The sequence below is a fragment of the Mytilus galloprovincialis genome, chromosome 6, assembly GCF_965363235.1.
Source record: "Mytilus galloprovincialis chromosome 6, xbMytGall1.hap1.1, whole genome shotgun sequence".
Taxonomy (NCBI): Eukaryota; Metazoa; Mollusca; class Bivalvia; order Mytilida; family Mytilidae; genus Mytilus; species Mytilus galloprovincialis.
Genome location: NC_134843.1, coordinates 20097123 through 20120932, shown reverse-complemented (window position 1 = coordinate 20120932; position 23810 = coordinate 20097123). Strand labels below are relative to the sequence as shown.

General features: G+C 30.8%; 1 protein-coding gene across 1 annotated transcript in view; it reads right to left on the bottom strand.

The window, feature by feature from the left end:
• Nucleotides 1-23810, bottom strand: part of LOC143078527 (uncharacterized) — a 47218-nt gene that overhangs the window by 5886 nt on the left and 17522 nt on the right. The window contains exons 8-24 of the mRNA XM_076253390.1: nt 21621-21736; nt 19611-19635; nt 16396-16571; nt 15086-15199; nt 13651-13821; nt 12366-12476; nt 11743-11871; nt 11309-11504; nt 7731-7860; nt 5451-5624; nt 4510-4588; nt 3746-3940; nt 3161-3294; nt 2378-2462; nt 1922-2119; nt 1213-1350; nt 473-576 (exon numbers count right to left, since the gene is read on the bottom strand). Of these exons, the coding sequence (XP_076109505.1) occupies nt 473-576; nt 1213-1350; nt 1922-2119; nt 2378-2462; nt 3161-3294; nt 3746-3940; nt 4510-4588; nt 5451-5624; nt 7731-7860; nt 11309-11504; nt 11743-11871; nt 12366-12476; nt 13651-13821; nt 15086-15199; nt 16396-16571; nt 19611-19635; nt 21621-21736 (2275 nt within the window). The remainder of the gene's footprint in view (nt 1-472; nt 577-1212; nt 1351-1921; nt 2120-2377; nt 2463-3160; nt 3295-3745; nt 3941-4509; nt 4589-5450; nt 5625-7730; nt 7861-11308; nt 11505-11742; nt 11872-12365; nt 12477-13650; nt 13822-15085; nt 15200-16395; nt 16572-19610; nt 19636-21620; nt 21737-23810) is intronic.

Below are 23810 nucleotides of genomic sequence, written 5' to 3'. Positions count from 1 at the left end.
TTTGTCGATGTTCAAAACCCTCTGTCCAATTTTGAATTAATGGTTCAAAGTAAAAAAAAAAAAAAAAGAATAATGTGTTTTAAGCTTGGGACACGGATGTTGCCGCTTAAGATTTTCAATTTTTTAGGTCAAAAAGAGGTATATTATAAAATGGTAAATGCCTTACTTTCCAAATTCAAAACTTTGTACATTGTGTAGTTTTAAAGCCTTGTGTATGCGTTTTTGAATAAAATACGGATGACACAACTTAAGTTGGCGTGCTTAAACTATAAAATTTGCAATTTTAAGAGTTTTTACATTGGATAAATCTAGAACGGTTAATAAAATATTGCCAAAACGTAAACTCTGTCTGCATGTTCTGGTTCTTAGCATTGTGTATGCATTAGAGTTGGACGAGAGAAAAAAAACTTTGAGTATGGAAACTAAAAAAAATGCAATTTTCCAAGTTAGAAAGTGTCAGTATTCTCTTTACCTGTACAGTTTGCAGTAATATGTCGAATTTTGCATTATGTCCTCTTTGGGTATCTTTTGAACCTTTGACATGTATGCCTCTTCTGACAAATCGAATCCACCAAGCTGGAAATCAAACGAATAATTTGTCAATATTGAAGAAAAAAAATGCCAGACTTTAGCCTTATATAGATGATGCATTGTTTAACTGATAAATTGTGGGGTTTAATTTAAGGTGTGACATTTTGTACATGGCATTATATTTAAATCGATATCATTCAATTAGTACCTTCCTCGTATTTTTAATGTTAATCAATTCCAATCTATTTTGTCGTGTGAACCTAATGTCATTACGGAACTTACAGGAAATCTATACATTATTTTTTATTTGCGTTCATATTTGTATTTTTTCTTTTGCTTTTTAACATTTTCGATGTGTATTTTTGAATGACAGGGTGTGGAAAAAAACATGCAAATCTTTAATTTTGTAGTGTGATACCGTCATGGTTTTGTGTTTTTGACCCTTTTGTCTCTCAAATAAAACAAATTAATTTCAACTGAAAAAAACCAGCGGATCAGGTGACCAGGATTAATTCGAGAAATCGATATTCAAAGAAAACAAAACCGACATGATTTTAACCTGTTTTCACATACATTCTAAACAATTTTATCCCTATTCTCCATTGAAAATCACTAAAGTCCAAAGCTGAATCAATACACAATAACAGTGACGTGCATTTCAGTTATTATATGTAAAATTACCGTTTTCCAAGCTTTGATCAACTCAAAAATTCCATCCTCATTGTCCGACAACCTATAGAAGACGTCCAAGTCTGTAATTGTTTCTTTAAGTCTGTCCAATTGTCCAGCTTTGGTCAGCAAGAAAGGCAATTCTTCTACCTAGATGATATTTTACGATTTGTGAAATATTTTAAATGCTACGTCATCTAAAAGCTCTCGGCCTTTATGAAATTTATTGAGCTCATATACATCGTATTAGGTCAATAGCATACTGTAACAAATTTATCTTACCGACTATCTTCACATGTGGCATTAAAACTACTGGGCTATTATATAGTCGATGTGTTTCCCGCGGTTTTAGTTTGTGACACGGATTTGTTTATTCTCAATCGATTCATAACTATTAAACAGCGGTTTACTACTGTTGCCTTTATTTAGTGTTTGATCGGTGTTTCCTGCATTTATTTTCGATCGTTCATCATCAATTTTTTCATGTGGTGTCCGTGGAAATCGCTTCACATATATCCTGAATGCCGTGTTTTGTTAAAGGAACATAAATATTAAAATAAAACAAACACACTTATTTCATATCAAATATATCCAAGGTCAATATCCAACTGCAGGATTCCTAGCGTTCTCTTTTTCATGACCTTGTTAAAATTGTTTATGTTCCTGCACTGCACTAAAATTTTGATATTTTTCTAATTGAAGACTAAAAGTAAACACTTACAGTTCTGTCGCTGGTGTCCTTAGCTGCATGAAAATCAGCGAGACACAGATAACCTTTGACTTTAGCTTCATGTGTAGGAATATACTTCCTTTCTACAGCCTGTCGTAGATGATCGTGGAAAAAATTCAAGATGCCATTCCTATTTACCAAGTTCTCATACAGCGATATGTAGAATGGAGACCAAATAGCACTTGGTATCTATAATTCAAAAATATATATAACTTTTTTACTTTTGAGATTGTTCTGCATTGCAGTAAAATTTTGATGTCATAACTAAAGCCATCACATTAGTTCCTTCAAATTTAAAAAAAAATAATGCTGTAGAGAAGATTGGTGTTTGGAAAGATATTGAAATATGTCAAACAATGAAAAGATATCTTCAAAACATCCTGGAGCTATGAAAAAGTTGCAATTATTTGCGATTTTGGCATTGTTAAGCAATGCAATGTGACTTACATCTAACAATTCAACCAGCTCTGACTCGGACATTCCTCTGTTGGCACACCACAATGCAGTTGTAGCATCACGCACAAGATCTTTTCTGTAAAACAAGTAAAAGAAAATTTGAAAGTTGAACTTTGTAAAATAATTTGTTCAAATTCGTACAACACCTTTTCTGTAAAACAAGGAAATTTAGATTTAAAGCTGAACTGTTTCAAATAGTGCATCAGCTTTCGTATCTATTAAAGGCAAATGATTTAGGACTATGTCCAATGATTTAGCAAAGTAGTCTAAGTGTTTGTAAAATAGATCTATGAACACATCTTTATATTTGATTAGAATGTATATGAAATATAAATATGAAAAAAGTGAATCAAGCGAAAAAATATATCAGCCTAATTTAAGACAAAACAAATAATATAAAACCAAATATGACAGCAACCATTGACAACGAGTTTTATGATCTCGACTGGGAACATGAACATATAAAATGTAGTGGGATTAAACATGTTTATAAGCTCTCACCTAGCCCCTTACCTGGGACAGTGGTGTAACAGCAGAAAAAAAGAAGAACAGCCTGTCAACATCAGATTAAGATACACCTTGAGAAGAAACGTTGCAACCGAGATGGAGAAAGAAGGGTATATGTTGCATGATCTGGAGAGGTTAGCACAAAAACCAGAACAAGGTGGAGAAATATCGTTATTGGCTTATGCTTCACCAAGGTGTGACAGAATTAAGCTATTGAAACCCGATGCATGACCATTTGTTTATGTTCATATAGATTAACCATAATACCTTGGAGTTTGTCCCTTCTCGAATTCATCTTCCAATCTTTCAAGGATTTTGGCAAAAAGATCCTGTGGACTTTCAGCAGATAAATACTCGGAAATTTTGTTTGTCAGTGTTCTGAATGATCCAAACATACGGACCTGTAAAACGAAAGTGAACTGGATGTATCTGTCCTTTTTTAATGAAAATAGTTCATAATAATTAATAATTGTTTAAGAAATTGAGAATTTTATATTCTCAATTCTGAAAATTATCATGGTTTAAATGACAATATTTCTCGTTTGATATATTAAGTTATATTTCTGTGTCCAGTTTGTTCAATAAGACATAAAAGATTAAATAGTTTGGTTAAATTAATATAAATTTTTTTTTTTTTTTTTTAATTTACCTTATTTTTTTTAATTTATTATTTGATTTACCTCGGAGTTCAGTATTTTCGTTACTTTTGTTTTAATTTTTTTTACAAACATTTAAAATTAGGGGAAACGTACAAGTTAGGATGATATGTAAAATGTTCCTAAAAACCTGGAAATATCTGTCATATAGTTTAAAAAGCAGGTAATTTAATCTTAAAATGCTCAAAAATACTACCTCGTCCAGGAGAGATTTCAAGTAAAGTGGATTGGATGTCTGTTTTACATTTATGATCATTTCTTTCTGTTCCGTAGTCAATGTTTTCCCGTAAATTCCTTCCAAATAATCAGTGATGATCTGCATTTTCTGTGATTCTTGAAGAGGACTTACTTTCATACTTGGAAATCCAGCTTCAATACAGGCGTTCATTGCCTGTAATATAATAAAGTGAATGGTTTCGATGCTACATAAGATTAAACTCTATCTCGTTTTGGCTTGAACAACCTGATTGTTATGTTAACAAATGTGTTCACGTTTTTTCGATTCGCTTAAGTCTTGTTTGTTACCTTGGTATATATTTAAATTCGATTATGGAGAGTTGACATTGGTACACTATGTTACATTAATTTATTATATTTATTTCTATATTTAAGCGCAAGAGTGCTCTTTGTAATTGTTTGTATTTTGGCAATGGTTACTACATGTGGTTGTTAAAATTTCACCAGCAAGTCCATATTTACACTTCTGAAATCAATACAGTTCGCATAAATTTTATTTGTTTTTTTTAGCAAATATACCTTTTGTAATTGTCATACATATTACAAACGTCAACTTACATGACGTTTAGCATTTGTTATCCTTGCTTTTATTTCCATGTTTAATATGTTTTACTATTAAACGGTAAAGGCAATGGTAATGTCTTAAACAAACCTGTACCATGAGAAACGTATAAAGTTAATCCTATTTGTCTTTTCAGATTTTTATATAAATATGTATCTTACCCTGCCAGGAAGCGTAGATATCAATAGAAAAACATTGGGAGGAATTTCTGATGGTATCCACAACAAATCGTGTTCAGTACTTTCTGTAAAAAGTTAAATATCAAAATTATTTCAGCGTTAAATATAGAAGATATAATAATCTTACATTACTACGACTATGGCATCTGTGTCGTTTAGTTATTAGTGGATAGTTGTCTTTTTGGCAATAACACTGCATCCTTTTATTTTCTGGGTATACTTAGTTTGTATTCTATCCCTCTGAAGGCAGAAATTCATGGATGATAAAGGTTCTAACAAACAGTTTCAAAGTGTTGCTGGTGTAACATTCTTTTCATAAACCGTCCGACGTTGAATTTGGTTTTGCAAATTTTAGGCTTACAGCCACACACACTATATCAGCCAATAAATTGCTGAGACATATACATTTCAGTCCAATGTAATGAAGTCATATTAATAATAAAACAAACAAAAAAAGGGCAATAAATAAATATTTTTTGTGGGTATGTGACGTGATGTGACCTATAGTTGTTTATATCCTCGTTCAAAGTAGGGAAGTTGTCTCAAGCAAAATCATATAACATCTCTTTATTTTTATATTAACGCAGTCGTCATTTCATCCTTCTGTTGAAAGGAGGCAATTTTGTCTATATGATATTATAAATATTTTATAGACAAGAATAAACTATGGTTGTATAATTGCCAATTTCTATGAATTAAACGGTGAATAATTATCATCTTTTTTTTTTATTGAAAAGCATTTCGGTTTCCTTAACTCATCTGACAAATTAATTTTAATATCACTATAAGCAATAATTAATGCAAATATCGCAAATAATATCTTTTAAAGCTTTATTAAACTTGGAAGATGAGTTTTACTTTATAACATTCAGGTTACAGGAAATTCAAGAACTTAAAATCGTATTAAATATAATTATGTCAACATACCGCCTACTCCCGATCCATCATCTAATTGATTTACAGCATCAAAAACTATGACACATTTTGTTAGAGATCCTGCCATTCGTAGCCACTTCCCTATTTCATGTACTAGTACTGTATCTGATGAAGGAATCTGCATGTCAAAACTAAAGAATACTTTCATCTCTTCAAATAATCTGTAATACAAAACAAAATATATTTTAAAAGTTGTTTATCTATAATTATAAATATTTGATTTTTTTTCATATTGTATGTACGTACATTAAGCAGTAAAACATTTTAAGGGTTGATTTTTTTTCATTTGGTCATAGTAATTTAATCAAATAGTTTTAGGTAAGGTTAGGTCCCAGGTTAGGGGAGGGTTGGGACCCCGCTAACATGTTTAACCCCGCCACATTATTTATGTATGTGCCTGTCCCAAGTCAGTAGCCTGAAATTCAGTGGTTGTCGTTTGTTTATGTGTTACATATTTGGTTTTCGTTCATTTTTTTACATAAATAATGTTAATAATAAGTTAGTTTTCTCGCTTGAATTGTTTTACATTGTCTTATTGGGGCTTTTTAATAGCTGACTATATGCGGTATGGGCTTTGCTCATTGTTAAAGGCCGAATGACGACCTATAATTGTTAATGTTTGTGTCATTTTGGTCTTTTGTAGATAGTTGTCTCATTGGCAATCATACCACATCTTCTTTTTTATATTAGGTCTATTTTGTTTGATTCTCCCTTTTACTCCTCGACCTTTGGTTGGGGGCGTCCATAAAGATATTCGATTCAAATGAAATTAACATTCTAAAGAAGAACAATATGAAACTAAAGCCTTTGTATGCTCTTTTGATAAACATTTCCTCCTAAAGTAGCAAATATGTTGTCAATAAAGAATTCTTAATAAAATCAGTTTCAGAGCATGTTTTCTTTGAATCAGCGATATATCCCTCCTCTAGACAATATAAAGGTTTCTGCGTTGGCCATTATTTTTAAGGAAATATACAGGACCAAAAAGAGGGGCGAAAATTTGCCTTTTAATTTGGAATGGGGATACTTGTGTCAAGATCAGAAAAGTAATGTTTTAATATACATTTGTAATTGCAAGATGAAAGAGTCTTAGATTGTATGCACTCTTTAAGATCTTTCGATTGTTTTAGTATCCATGTCTGACCCACACCACCACTATAGTATATAGTTTAAAAATAACTTTGAAGTACGGCTTTAATTGATAAATTTGTCTCAGAGGTTTCATGGATCACATGGAATACCCAGCAAGGACACTTATGTACTTGCGTATACAATATAGTGAAGAAAAATCCAGTTATTCAACTTCGGTTGAAATTTCAAAGAAACATAGAACAGACTTCCTTGGTATGTGTCATGGGGTATATATTGAGTTTCCAGAGTGAATCGTCATACCTTATTAATTTATCAAGCAGTTTATGTTATAGGATTTACAAAAACGATGTTGTTTGGGACATTATCTACGGGGACAATCCAGTTTGTAAATTCTTATTTGCAACAACGACCACCTCGCAACCTAAATTCATTCGAAGAGTTTATACGTCTTCTTCCACGATTCTAATCCATTGCATGGCACAATCTCGAATGAACCCATCAGTATTTTGAAGTTGTGTTTCCAATGGGTGGGTTTAGGCTAAAGATATTGCGGCCTATTGGATATTATATTTTGCATGTGTTATTGACTAGCTTAAGGTCACCAGTATTAACATTACCAGTCGGACTAAACATGAATCAGTAGGAACTAGCAATGTGCTATCAGGAGGCCATACATACGTTTATTAAACATTCCTTTCTTTTAACCGACATATACCAATCCAAAAAGGTTAATTTCTTATCCGTAGACGATTTGTTTTTATTTACCAAACTGTAACCAGTAGACGTGGTTTGTTGTGGATACCAGCTTCTAGTAGCTTATGTTATTTTGGTTAGATTGCTAGTAAATTGAACTTCTAATTCCTTTGCAGTATTTGGTTTTACATTTAGAAATGAGACAGTCTGAATCAGTCATTTAAGTTCAAAATGTCTTGTATAAGACCTGAACATGACCGCGTACAAATAGTATTGCTTGTGTCATTAGTATGATGATCTGTATGTGTCATATGTAACATGTTCAAAATTGATTTAACGGCGATGTCTTAATTTATTATAAGGGATAGGAATACATTTTGGTCGACAACTACCATTTCTTTTGTATGAGATCCACACTTCAATAGGCAATGTTTGTATGTTAACGTATGTGCATATCAATATCTATATACATATATATATACCTTCTGATCATTTTTATATAGTGAGCACTATCAGCTGAACTTCCAATAAAGTGAAGAAAAATAAATGTGTCTTTCTCAGCATCCTCAACCTGTTTGGCCCAGTTAGCAACCAACGCTGACTTACCACAACCTTCAAAATATTGCCATTTTTTTTAAATAATGCATGCAACAGTATGAGCGTCTTTTCTTATTTATAAGTTTTTCCTGTATTATATACTTGTTGTTATTTTTGTTGTTGCCCGCAATGTGAAAGTTGTTGCATAATATTTCAAGTGGTAAAACTACTAATTCTTTAAATTTATTGATGGCAGAAGAAAATAGTATTTACACGAAATTTAACGTTTCAAAAATTAAAGTGGACTGATATTCACATAATTACTAGTTACATATTCCTACGATAAAATGCATCGGTTGTTTAGTGGTAGCGTGCTTGCTGCCGCTTCTGGCCAATCAGGTCATATGTGTATTGTTTTACACATAGTACAATAGCCCATAACGATCTAGCTTGCAAAGCAGAGTTTATATTAGTGTCTTATTAACTTGTTCTCGGCATGATAGCAGCTTATATATTGTCCTGAATACTTATACATTCATATATCCATCACAAGATTTCAAAGCAATATCAAATACGAATTAATGTTGTTTTTTTTAGAATTACTCGAGTTACTTGTTTTCCAATTATAATGAATGGTTGTAATATATTCTGACTAATGTATTATTACCTGATTCTCTAATTATAATGAATGGTTGTGATATATTCTGACTAATGTATTATTACCTGATTCTCTAGTCATAATGAATGGTTGTAATATATTCTGACTAATATATTATTACCTGATTCTCTAATTATAATGAATGGTTGTGATATATTCTGACTAATGTATTATTATCTGATTCTCTAATTATAATGAATGGTTGTAATATATTCTGACTAATGTATTATTACCTGATTCTCTAATTATAATGAATGGTTGTAATATATTCTGACTAATGTATTATTATCTGATTCTCTAATTATAATGAATGGTTGTAATATATTCTGACTAATGTATTATTACCTGATTCTCTAATTATAATGAATCGTTGTGATATATTCTGACTAATGTATTATTACCTGATTCTCTAGTTATAATGAATGGTTGTGATATATTCTGACTAATGTATTATTACCTGATTCTCTAATTATAATGAATGGTTGTGATATATTCTGACTAATGTATTATTACCTAATTCTCTAATTATAATGAATGGTTGTAATATATTCTGACCAATGTATTATTACCTGATTCTCTAATTATAATGACTGGTTGTGATATATTCTGACTAATGTATTATTACCTGATTCTCTAATTATAATGAATGGTTGTAATATATTCTGACTAATGTATTATTACCTGATTCTCTAATTATAATGAATGGTTGTAATATATTCTGACTAATGTATTATTACCTGATTCTCTAATTATAATGAATGGTTGTGATATATTCTGACTAATGTATTATTACCCGATTCTCTAATTATAATGAATGGTTGTAATATATTCTGACTAATGTATTATTACCTGATTCTCTAATTATAATGAATGGTTGTAATATATTCTGACTAATATATTATTACCTGATTCTCTAATTATAATGAATGGTTGTAATATATTCTGACTAATATATTATTACCTGATTCTCTAATTATAATGAATGGTTGTAATATATTCTGACTAATATATTATTATCTGATTCTCTAATTATAATGAATGGTTGTAATATATTCTGACTAATATATTATTACCTGATTCTCTAATTATAATGAATGGTTGTGATATATTCTGACTAATGTATTATTACCTGATTCTCTAATTATAATGAATGGTTGTAATATATTCTGACTAATGTATTATTACCTGATTCTCTAATTATACTGAATGGTTGTAATATATTCTGACTAATGTATTGTTATCTGATTCTCTAATTATAATGAATGGTTGTAATATATTCTGACTTCTGTGTTGTTACCTGATTCTCTAATTATAATGAATGGTTGTGATATATTCTGACTAATGTATTATTACCTGATTCTCTAATTATAATGATTGGTTGTAATATATTCTGACTAATGTATTATTACCTGATTCTCTAATTATAATGAATGGTTGTAATATATTCTGACTAATATATTATTACCTGATTCTCTAATTATAATGAATGGTTGTAATATATTCTGACTAATATATTATTACCTGATTCTCTAATTATAATGAATGGTTGTAATATATTCTGACTAATGTATTATTACCTGATTCTCTAATTATAATGAATGGTTGTGATATATTCTGACTAATGTATTATTACCTGATTCTCTAATTATAATGAATGGTTGTAATATATTCTGACTAATGTATTATTACCTGATTCTCTAATTATAATGAATGGTTGTAATATATTCTGACTAATGTATTATTACCTGATTCTCTAATTATAATGAATGGTTGTAATATATTCTGACTAATATATTATTACCTGATTCTCTAATTATAATGAATGGTTGTAATATATTCTGACTAATGTATTATTACCTGATTCTCTAATTATAATGATTGGTTGTAATATATTCTGACTAATGTATTATTACCTGATTCTCTAGTTATAATGAATGGTTGTGATATATTCTGACTAATGTATTATTACCTGATTCTCTAATTATAATGATTCGTTGTGATATATTCTGACTAATGTATTATTACCTGATTCTCTAGTTATAATGAATGGTTGTAATATATTCTGACTAATGTATTATTACCTGATTCTCTAATTATAATGAATGGTTGTGATATATTCTGACTAATGTATTATTACCTGATTCTCTAATTATAATGAATGGTTGTAATATATTCTGACTAATGTATTATTACCTGATTCTCTAATTATAATGAATGGTTGTGATATATTCTGACTAATGTATTATTACCTGATTCTCTAATTATAATGAATGGTTGTGATATATTCTGACTAATGTATTATTACCTGATTCTCTAATTATAATAAATGGTTGTGATATATTCTGACTAATGTATTATTACCTGATTCTCTAATTATAATGAATGGTTGTGATATATTCTGACTAATGTATTATTACCTGATTCTCTAATTATAATGAATGGTTGTGATATATTCTGACTAATGTATTATTACCTGATTCTCTAATTATAATGAATGGTTGTAATATATTCTGACTAATATATTATTACCTGATTCTCTAATTATAATGAATGGTTGTGATATATTCTGACTAATGTATTATTACCTGATTCTCTAATTATAATGAATGGTTGTGATATATTCTGACTAATGTATTATTACCTGATTCTCTAATTATAATGAATGGTTGTAATATATTCTGACTAATGTATTATTACCTGATTCTCTAATTATAATGAATGGTTGTGATATATTCTGACTAATGTATTATTACCTGATTCTCTAATTATAATGAATGGTTGTGATATATTCTGACTAATGTATTATTACCCGATTCTCTAGTTATAATGAATGGTTGTGATATATTATGAGTTCTGTATTCTTACCTGATTCGCCAAGTATAATGAATGGTTGTGATATATTCTGACTTCTGTGTTTGTTGATTTCCGTGAAATAATTCTGGTTTCCAATGTAAACTCGACATCTCTGTGAAGCAAAAGCTGCATGTGCTTCACCTTGTTGTTCTAGTTTTGTTAATTCACTTCCAATTGGAAATTCCTGATCAACACAGCCTTTTAAATCCTATCAAAATATAAACATATGGTCAATATAGCAAACTGTTACAGGCTAAACATGTTATGTATTGTAACTAGCCCTTGCCTAACCCACTTTTATTATCAAACTCTCAGCAAATAAGACAATTTATCTCTTTATATAATGAACCGACAGCAAGTATTTTTTTTATCTGAATTACATTTGACCAATCATGCAAGCAGATAACCATGTCATCATAGTTGAGTAACACGTTTTAGATAATTACCTGTTTGATCAGTTCAGACACTTCATCAGCTTTATTAAACTTCTTAACACTGATTTTTGGATTCTTTTGTATCAATGACTTCAGATATTCCTGTTGTTGTTTATGCCATTCAGATTCACTAACAAGACGCTACAAGTATCAAAATAAGATGTTACAGCGTCGAAAGTTTTCAACTTGGGAACAGTTTGTTAGTACTTATTGGTTATGAAATATTCATACAGTCCGAAGTCATAATTGTAAGTGTTTCGATGATACTTTTACAGTCGTGTATTATAAGTATCGGAACATTTGGACATTCGATTGCTGGAATAAGAATAAATTAAAAACAAAAAAGACAAAAACATAAAAAAAATGTTACAGGGATTTACCCGAAAAAGCCAACAGTTGTTAACCATAACTATCTACGAACTAAAACTTCATAAACTAAAATCTTTTTATTATTAAAACAAAACTATTGTTACAACTTTCATCATTCTCATGGACGAGAAAAATCAAATGTAAAATTATTCATTTATGATGTTTGTTGATCAATAAACTAGTGGCAAAGTCATATTTTGTTACAGATATCAAAAGGAAAACAAATGACATTAAGTTTTACCATATTGGATATGTATGTAATGTACCTTATATAGTTCTGGTGGCACCTCATCTTGTGATGGAAGATTACGGAGATAAAAGAAACATTTGTCTTTTACTTCATCTGGATCATTGAGGACACCATGGAAAATTTCAAGCTAAAACAAAACATATTGTCAAGTTTATAATGCGTAAATGATGAATACATATTTTCAGTTTTCGTAGAAATTCTTAGTCATTTTGTTGTAAATGTTAAAAAGTGATTTCAACGTGTGATTGTCTTCTACGAAATTTGACTGATAACAAAAACATTAATTAACTCAACATAGATAACAGTACTAAAATTGTGTACGTCAGACGCTCGTTTCGTCTACAAAAAAACTCCTCAGTGCCGTTCGAATAGAATAAAGTACGATTTTATCTTTGCTCCAAATATTATTTGTAACATGTTCTTATAAACAGTAGTAGTTGCTTAAATACCTTCATTTATCTCATCTAGAACCATGTTGTCCTAAGCCCAAATATTAAACTCACTGTAAATATGCATTTCATTCTGTAAACATTGTTATAATTAGAATTTTCGTATCCCAGGAATAGATTAACTTAGCCATAATTGGCACAACTTTTTTTTTTAATTTTGAGTCTTCAATGCTCTTCAACTTTGTACTGGTTTGGCTTTATACATGTTTTGATCTCAGCGTCACTAATGAGTCCTATATACTCTATATATACATGTTGGGAAACATTGTATATGACCTTTAATTTAGTTCGATTCTATAATAATTCTGCAACTAAATACTAAATTCATGTGATTTGGTTTGTTATTTCTTCTTTTGAATACTAGTATAATAAAATTAACGGTACCAATTTTCTTGCACCAGATGCGCATTTCGACAATACATGTCTCTTCAGTGATGCTCGGGGCCAAAATATTTGAAATTCAAAGCTTATATAAAAGACGAAGAGCTATAATCCAAAAGGTCCAGATAAATAAGATCCAAAAAATAAAACATACAAGCTGTGATGTTTAGCCACCAGAAACTATTAACATAGAAAACCACGATTATTTTTCAAAAAATAATTCATAAGCCATAGGTGGATCGTGAGACTTTTCTTCATTCTGGAAGCATACTTTATCACGTTTTGGACCATTTGTCAATATTTGACAAACATCTCAGTATGGTGATCATTTTATCATTTTCGACTTAGCCAATGATAAATCATTAGAACAGGAGCTATTTTATAGTTTCTACATTGTGTTTCAAGATGATGCTGGTAAAAAAAAAATCAATTCTGGAATTTGCACTTTCAAATTAGTATCTGGTAACTAACCTGTGTTACACTTGTGTTGTATCTGTAATCATCAATCCACTTCAGATTTGGATTATTCTCTATTGCATAGTCATAAGTCATATTAAGAGTTTCATCTTTGTTTTCTTCTGTCTGGCTCCACCCAAATCTATCCCCCATCAAACAGATAAAATATGGCCGGCATCGGTCTATCTGAAATATAATTGACTTCACACTTTTCTAAGATTCAATTAGAATTTCACAAACAATGTCTGTTATCAATTGTTCGGTTCAGTATTTTTTGTGGTAATTTTACAACTTTCTGTTTCTTATCATAACAAAACACACGGATGGAAATAATATGTAATAATTTTTTCAGTAATATGCCTTTTAAATAAACTCATCATAAAGACCAGGACTAAATTTTGAATTTTGAATATACGCCAGACGCGCGTTTCGTTTACAAAAGACTCATCAGTGACGCTCGAATCCTAAAAAGTTCAAAAGGCCAAATAAAATACGAAGTTTCAAAAGTATTGAGGATCAAAATTCCTAAAAGTGTTGCCAAATACAGCTACGGTAATATATGCCTCAGGTAGAAAACGACATCTTTTACATTTAAAATACACCAATTGTCCTTACTGAGCTCTTTCATGTTTCAATTCTTTTACATTTCTCTTGCAAAGCATTTAGTTATTTGATAAGAGATTAATTTGAATCTTACAACCTCTTAGTTCCTCCTTGAAATAACAAAACTAATAACTAGCTTCTTGAATATAAAAAAACAGTTTTTTAGTACTTCTAAACAGTTTCACTTTCCTGAAACACATAGGATTATCTATTGCTTCTTATATTAACGAATGGGTTACATGCCCAATGGAAATATTTTTACTGGTATTTATTTTAACATATTGCAATAGTTTTACATACCTCTTGTAATAGTATAGCAATTGATTATAGTTGCAGAATATAGTTGTCATACAGACATAGTTTATACTTGCCTCTTGTAAACATATAGCAATAGTTAATACTTGCCTCTTGTAAACATATAGCAATAGTTTATACTTGCCTCTTGTAAACATATAGCAATAGTTTATACTTGCCTCTTGTAAACATATAGCAATAGTTAATACTTGCCTCTTGTAAACATATAGCAATAGTTTATACTTGCCTCTTCTAAACATATAGCAATAGTTTATACTTGCCTCTTGTAAACATATAGCAATAGTTTATACTTGCCTCTTGTAAACATATAGCAATATTTTATACTTGCCTCTTGTAAACATATAGCAATAGTTTATACTTGCCTCTTGTAAACATATAGCAATATTTTATACTTGCCTCTTGTAAACATATAGCAATAGTTTATACTTGCCTCTTGTAAACATATAGCAATAGTTTATACTTGCCTCTTCTAAACATATAGCAATAGTTTATACTTGCCTCTTGTAAACATATAGTAATAGTTTATACTTGCCTCTTGTAAACATATAGCAATAGTTTTCCCATCATTTGTTTGTTCTGTTGTTATCCCCCATCTTAAGTCGACATAAGTAAAGAATACACCTCTGTCTACACAAAGACGATTTATCTGAAAATAAAGTTATGTATAAATTCATATTTCATATAATGTCACACACTATTATATTACTATTTATAGACATAATTTACAAATTGTGTATTAACATTTTAAGTACGCCTAAGTTACAATTCCTATCTCGAATCAGTATCCTTCTATTACTAACGTTTAACTTTGGTTAAAATTGAAGCGCCATAAACTCTTTACTTTGATAAATATTAAAGTGCCAAACCGGCAAATTCTTTAAATTAGTAGAATTTTAAGTTGGTTTTGATGCAAAAGTTTCTGGGGAAATGTACACTTTACCTTGTATTGAACAGTTGCATCGTAGGCAAATTTTGGGTAAATTTTCAAATAGCTTTTTTGGGAACTATTCCTTTAGGACTTTAGTCTTCAGCATGCTTGCAGAAGGTTTTTAACACCTACAGTTCGGCCACAAATCGAAATCATACGTATAATACCAGCTACTGCTTACCCTTTCGGTTCACCTAATATCATCTCGGTATTTTGGTGGGGTCTTTTTATGCTAAATCTTCAGTTTTCTGTGTAATAATTTTGTACTGTTCACCGTCTTTTTTGTCTGGTTTTTTTTTGTCCTTTTCGGCCTAAGTGTTGTCAATTTTTATTGGACGTGTAATCGTTCCTTACTTGTTGATTTTTATTGTTTTTCTGAATTGCTATGCATGAATTGTCAATGTTATTAAGTCATTAACTCTTGAATGAGTCAGCTTTTCGTGAGTAGCATATTATATATCTCAACAGACTTATACCTAATAGATGTCCATTTTTTTTAATTTCAAGCATAATATATACTTTTTATGGTAACTACAATGATCTCTTGATACAAAGAACAAAAAGAAATAGTATTTAGATGAATAATAAAATTGAGAATGGAAATGGGGAATGTGTCAAAGAGACAACAACCCGACCAAATAAAAAAACAACAGCAGAAGGTCACCAACCGGTCTTCAGTGTAGCGAGAAATTCCCGCACCCGGAGGCGTCCTTCAGCTGGCCCCTAAACAAATATATACTAGTTCAGTGATAATGAACGCTAACTAATTTCCAAATTGTACACAAGAAACTAAAATTAAAATAAATACAAGACCGTTAACAATATTCAGTTATACTTTTGATTCTGGAAATATATATCAGATCAAATATTTACCGATTTTTCTGGTATAGCATATTTGACATATTTTCACTCACCTCTCTGAAAGCCTTTTTGATAATTGCTTCCCTCTCCATTGTGAAATCTCGAAATGTGCTGGACACGAATACTCTGATTTCCCTCTTTTTGTGAGTTTGTTTTTTGCCTCCCTTCCAGCCATGCAATTCATTAGACATATCTGTTTGTTTTTCGAACTCCTGGTCAACTGGCAAATCTACAAAATTACATTTGATATTTTATGCTATGGATTAATTTTTGTTGTTGGATTACAATGTTCGTGGAATTCGTTGTCACAAGTTGGACCAAGTTTGAAATGTACAACGATCTAGTATGCAGACAATGAAAAAACCTCGAAATCAAATATCTACGAAGTACAATTGTTCAATGATCTAGTATGCAGACTATGGCAAAACCTCGAAATTAAATATAAAAAAAATACAATCTTTTCTTCATCCATCAAAATTATTACCAACGAATATAAATGAATTCACAATATGCCTCTTGAATGAAACTGCACCATGTTATTTCGCACAGAAATTTTTGCTGCTATTTCGAATATATAAGGACATGAGTGCAAAAAGGTTAAAGGCACTGACTTCTTTTCTCAAACATATACATTTGATATACATATTTTTTCCCTTATAGTTTCCAATATCAACAGAAGTGACTATCCTATTCAATAATATATATAAGACTGGTATTAGATAAACTCATTAATGATACTAAGCAACTCAACTAATTTTCTTTTAATCCACTTTTTTCTAATTCTTTTATTCTGGTGTGAAAATATCAAATGAAATCATTTAAAATGCTGAAAAAGTTTAAGCCTTGTATAACCTAAACAATAAGGTAGATGTTTAATAAAATTTAGTTATACGTTGTTGATTTTCAAATTTGACACAATTGCTCCATTGTAACATTTATGTTCACTTCTGGATTTTGAGGCCATTTGAGTGTTCAGTTTGCATTATTATTTGCAGGCAGCATTTGTTTTATGTCCTCATACGACTAATGGTATTTGGTTGGCTTTTTGAAGAGAAAACAATTCTCTGATCTGATTGGTATTATGTGTTATCCTAAATACTTACTTTCGTCTTCAACTAGATCTTCGAACATACTCTGATTGCTTGACAGAATATTCGTCACCATTTTTTCTAAACTAGATCTTTTGTTTGTAACGTCAGTCTGTTAAAAGTTGAATATTCAAAGAATTGATATTTATAAAGAGGTAATAACCACACTCAAGGAATTTTTATTGAATGATAACAACATAATTGGTTTAGTATTTCCTTGCCTTTGTAGAATTGCAAGATTATCAAAACAATTTAGAATAACAATATGCAATTTTAATTTGGACGATTCCATACTTGAAACTACAATATGGAACTGTGTTGCGTTCCTCCAAAATTGGATGTAATTTATTAACAGGCAAAGATCAGAGCTTTGTTATCTTGACAAATTATGTCTACCGTTGTTTTTTCAAATATAAATAAAGGTCCGAAATATCTGTATTGTTGGTACGAAATTTTCTTTGATTGCAACTATTCTACACCCATAAGAACGGTCTTCACAACCAGTTTTAGAAACAAAATAAAAAATTTCAACAGAATTGTATTCTAGATATATTACCAATTTCCATGATATTGTCATTATGATAGTTGTCAAAGGTGACAGGATTATAATTTAATACTACAGACGCGCGTTTCGTCTACATAAGACTCGTCAGTGAAGCAGAGATAAAAATAGTTGTAAAGCCAAACAAGTACAAAGTTGAAGAGCATTAAGACCCAAATTTTCAAAACGTTGTGCCAAATACGGCTAAGGTAATCTACTCCAAGGATAAGAAATCCTTAGTTTTTCGAAAAATTCAAAGTTTTGTTAGAGGAAATTTATAAAAATGACTACATAATTGATATTCATGTCAACACCGAAGTGCTGACAACTAGGATTGTGACTGAGAGGTTAGTCTGTCTGTATTTTTTATTTTCAATTTAATTCGACTATTTTCCGTAATCATACAAATTTGGAATGAGATTTTCCGGGCTGCTTTTTAACTACTCCTAAAGGTTGAATTATTTAATATTTGAAAGGATGACTGTGCTTCCTAATATGTTGATAAAAAATACTTTTGAATTTATGAGGTCTTTTAAACCGATAAAGGTGTTCTTGTGTGCGTTTAGGTAAATATCCGACTAATGGCAAAAATCGTTTTATTTTGTTTTCCAATCGACAACCATGGATCACACAAGGGAAATCAGGTTATGTTAATATTGTTTGCAAACTTGGATTGATCTTTATCAATAAAGAAAGGTTTGGGTTTTGGCTTTAAATTTATAAGTAGATAATTTATACAGTTGTATTTGAGTCTAATAAGCACTGTGCTTAAACGGCCGTGGGTAACTTAAGTTACCCACAGCCCAATATGGCGGACTCTAAATTTGTTGAGATGATAGTTGATACGAAATCTACTTTTGGCAGCGTTTCATGATCTATTAAAATATTGATAGGATTTTTGAATAAAGAAATCACTTACCATCACTACAACTTTTTTAATTTTGACTTCACTTTAGCGCAAGGCCAATATTTAAAAAGTGCATAAGATGTCCGTAACTTATAAGTCAAAAATAATCAGAGTGTCCGTAACTTTATTTTCGGATGTGGGCAACTTTTTTTTTCAAAATTGTAATATTAACAATTTCAACACTTAAAGGACAATAAACACTATCAAACCCCTTAATTATTACATAGATTTATACAATAACGATATGCTTCAAACTAAACAAGAGAAAACAGCAAACCAGAGTGTCACGGATTTTCCGTTAAATTTTTAAAAATTGTTCCCGGGATTAAACGGGACCTGACGGTATGGCGAAATTAATCTAACATTCCTCTAGCTTAATAGATCGTTCATTGATGAGTCCTTGGCCTGTGTAGCCGCGGAAAAAAAATTGATATCCTTTCCTTTAAATGACGTTGTTGATTGTGAGAAAAAAAATGCCAATATCTACGGAGAAGATGGAAGGCTATATTGTTGATCAGGGGTCAGTTTATTATAGCAATAAATGTAGATTTAAAATATTCTAAAAGTTTCATTGATCTCAGGGATTCAATAAGATCGGGTATCAAATCATACATATCTTCTTTAGAAGTTTGGACTGATTCTTCATCTATGTATTTCTGCTAAGGATTGACCTCCGAACTTGTTCTCTTAGGGTGATTTTCATATGTTCACTATTAATGTAATTTTTAGTACAGGTGGAAATGATGAAATTTATAACCTGCATGTCATGATTTATCATCTAAAACTTAAGCAGTTAACAATCTATTTATAAAGCCAGTAGAATGTAAGATACATTAATTTTGCCGTACAACTTTCTACATAAGAAAATACCTGTACCATCAGGAAAATCGCAGTTGTTATCCATTTGGTTGAGCTTTGGATTTTTCCATTTGATAAGGGACTTTCCTTTTTGAATTTTCTTCAGAGTTCAGTATTTTTGTAATTTTACTTTTTAATGTCTGTACCAAGGCAGGAATATGACCGTTGTTATCCATTCATTTGGAGTGTTAAATTGAACTTTTGGCTTTGCCATTCCATAAACATGATAAAGAACTTCCAGTTTGAATATTCCTAGGAGTTCGGTATTTTTGTTATTTATCATTTCTTTTTTTAAATAATTACATCCATGAATAAAGATTTTTTAAAAGTTACTGACATCATGCTGAATTTACGGACATCCCTATTGGTATAAGGAAAAAAGTTACGGACAAGTTGTTTTGAAGTTACGGACAAGTTGTTGTGAAGTTACGGATATCATCAGTGATTTGGCAAATCGTGCTGTAATCGTTTATTTTGAAGTAACAAGGCACGTTTTACATTGCAGAGTTTCCCTAAAAGATTTATTTAACTTTTTAATTACCGAACATTTCTTTTGTATTCATGGTATTGTAATTATATAGGATCAAACAAATAAGGTAACTACCCGAATAAAATGGAATCAGTAAGTGAAATAAAACTTCTTAACATACTAACATACAATGATCTGTCATATCCTTGAAAGTGTTATATAATTTTCAACATTAGATATCTCACTGACATCTCTTGTTTTTCCTCAATAATTTCTAGAAACGATATAAAGATTGGTTTACTCAGTGTATGAGTAGAAAGTTGACGAACCAGGAGTATGTCAAAGAACGTCTCGTCCTTTTTCTAAAAAAGTTCATCGGAAGGTACCAAGACCTTGTTGATAAATATTCCGTATCAACTTCTCAAATAATACACGATGGTCTTGATGTATAGATTCTGCGTACTGATGTTGTTTATCATCTTAACAACATGTTTTACTGTTCTTTCATTTGTCTTTGTTTTATTATTAATATTACTGAATGGTTTTATGTTACTGAATGGTTTTATGTTATATCCGTTTGACGTGGCTCGGTACTTATACATCTCGTCAATGTGTGTGTATTGGCTTTCATTTTTTGGTGGTTTGTTTTGTATATGCGACTCTTTGTATTTCTTTTGTTCTTATTACGTGACTCTGTACTTTAAAAGATCCCGTCAGTATTATTTTGGTCTATATCTATGATATATTTCTATTATGAATTACTATATACTTTGAACCACAAACGTCAAAATCATTCAATCGCGTAGTGGAATTAACTATTTTTGGATTCTCATAAATTCTACCTATAACTTTTGGACTAGTTTAAATCTCGGTCTATTTCTGTAATTTGTTGTTACATACTTTTGATTTTTTAACTCTGTATACTTACATTGCCTATGTAAATTTTAAAACTGTTTGTATGTACATTGAACGACAAATTTATGTGACGTATAAAAATTTATGACGTCAGACACTCAGGTCAATCCATGTGTTCGTAGATAGAGTTTTTTGTGTTCTGTTAAATTGTCCCTTTTAAAACTGTTATGCGATGATGACTGATGTACCCATATTTTGACTATTTTATTAATTGTGATTTTTTATTTAACGCATCATGTAAATATATGAGACAGTTATCAAAGAGAGAGGGTTAGCGCTATAGAACCAGGTTTTATCCACCATTTTCTACATTTGAAAATGCCTGTACCAAGTCAGTAATATGACAGTTTTTGTCTATTCGTTTTTTATGCGTTTTGTTATTTGATTTTGCCATGTGATTATGGACTTTCCGAATTGATTTTCCTCTGAGTTCAGTATTTTTGTGAATTTACTTTTTACTATAACATGTATAATACGGTGGAAGGCTGGCATTACAATACCTGATCAATATCTGAAAAGCTGTCATTCTTGGCTGGTTTGCTTTCCTTCTTCACACGAATTCCAGCAGCTGATATATAAGGACCAAAATACCCTTGCCAGTATTTGTCGTCCTTACCTAATTATAATTTAATTATATAATTGTTAATTATCGATGTGTTTTTTTTATACGAGATTATTATTCTCAACTACAATCTCATCGAAGGTCGACAGGCTTGAGATGAGGCTGATAATCATCATTCAGTTTGAAAGACCATAGCTATTTTGTTTATCGCCATTTTTATAATGGCGTCGTTATTTTTACATTGACAATGAAATGTGCGCCCATTCTTTCTGACGATATTTTTTTTGATATTTACATTGACAATGAAATGTGAGCCCATAGTTTCTGACGACAATTTTTAATCCCAAGTGAGTAGCATGATATGAAAAGTTATCACACTAAAAGATCAACAGAAAAATACACAAATAGCAACAATGATTATTATAGTAACATTGATTGATTGGTTGTTGGTTGCTCTACGTCCAGTGGCAAATATTTCATGCATATTCAGGACGAGAACAAGTTCACAATAATTACAATAGGTAGGTTGATATGATATTTGATAGATATGTTTGGCAACTATCATCATTGATCTTGTCAATTTAAGTGCTACAGTAGAAATGGTATGCACCAAACACAAATTAGTAAACTTTTTACTATCAAAGGGGTCAACGGTAAAATTGAAGATAGAAATCTGACTGATATATGATACACACCAGAAAAAGTCTGAAATGGCCTATTTCTGTGCTTGACTGAACTGATTTTTACTCGACCAGTCTGAATTGGTGTGAAATCTACTAAATAATACTCGACTGTAGTCTGAACCATAATTAATAGTCTGAACTTGTACTTAACCATGTTAATTGTGTCTTAACCTAGTTTGAATCATTCTCGACCTAGTCTGAACCATTCTCGATTTAGTCTGAACCATACTTAACCAAGTCTTAAACAACCTAGACACATTTTTGGTATCTTTACATTGTATTTAATAAATTTAGAAAATGAAAATTAGAACAACGATTTCAAACTATATATGTATTCATTATAGTATTTGACACCATTTGTGAGTATGGTCCTGATGAAACAATGATAGTCCGTCGAAAGGGGACGATACATGGCTGACCCGTATTAAGAGAGAGCCATATCTCTTGCACGTTAAAGACACCCTTGTAGATTTCGAGTAGGCTAATGCCGCTACAAGGCAGCACTCGCACCCGCAAAGTGGAAAGGGATTAATATAAGTTGCAAAACTTGTTTCCCAATCCACTATAAATAAATATGTTTAAACTAAGCATTTAAACAATAATTTAACAATAAACACAATATAACTTCAATACCATATTTACAACAGCTACATATGGGTTTCTTTAAACATCTATCAGGACATACAAAGTGCACTGATCAGGTCATACAAAGTGCACTCAGGACCCTTTATAGTCATCGTGTCTGCACACATGATAGATGTATATATTTGTTATCGTTGGAATTATTGACAATTGCACGCGCGCCCTTAGTTTCTAGCGATAATTTTTATATTTTTGTACTGTGATGAGAAAGGAAATTATTAGTCAGTAAGTTCAGAGGAAAATTTCGTTAAATAGCGATAATAATATTTACCAAGAATATAGAATAAACCTGATAGTTGGTGAAACGGTACGGTATAAAAAGATACAAGGCTTATAAATAAAGGCAACAGTAGTATACCGCTGTTCAAAACTCATAAATCCATGGACAAAAAACAAAATCGGGGTAACAAACCAAAACCGAGCGAAACGCATTAAATATAAGAGGAGAACAACGACACAACACCGAAACGCAACACACACAGAAACAGACCAATCATCAGACAAAACACGACGAGAATAACAAATGTAACATGAAAACCAAATACATGAATTTGGGATAGACAAGTACCGTGCCACGTCTTATCTCAATATCTCAAAAATAAGAAAACACAAACGACTCAACGTTAAAATGCAACACAAAGAGAAACGAACAATATTATAACAATGACCATCTTCCTGACTTGGTACAGGACACTTTTAAAGGGGAATAAAAGTGGTGGGTTGAACCTGGTTTTAAGGCATGCCAAACCTCGCACTTTAATATTGTTCGAAAAACGTGCGTTTTTTCTACATAGGACTCATCA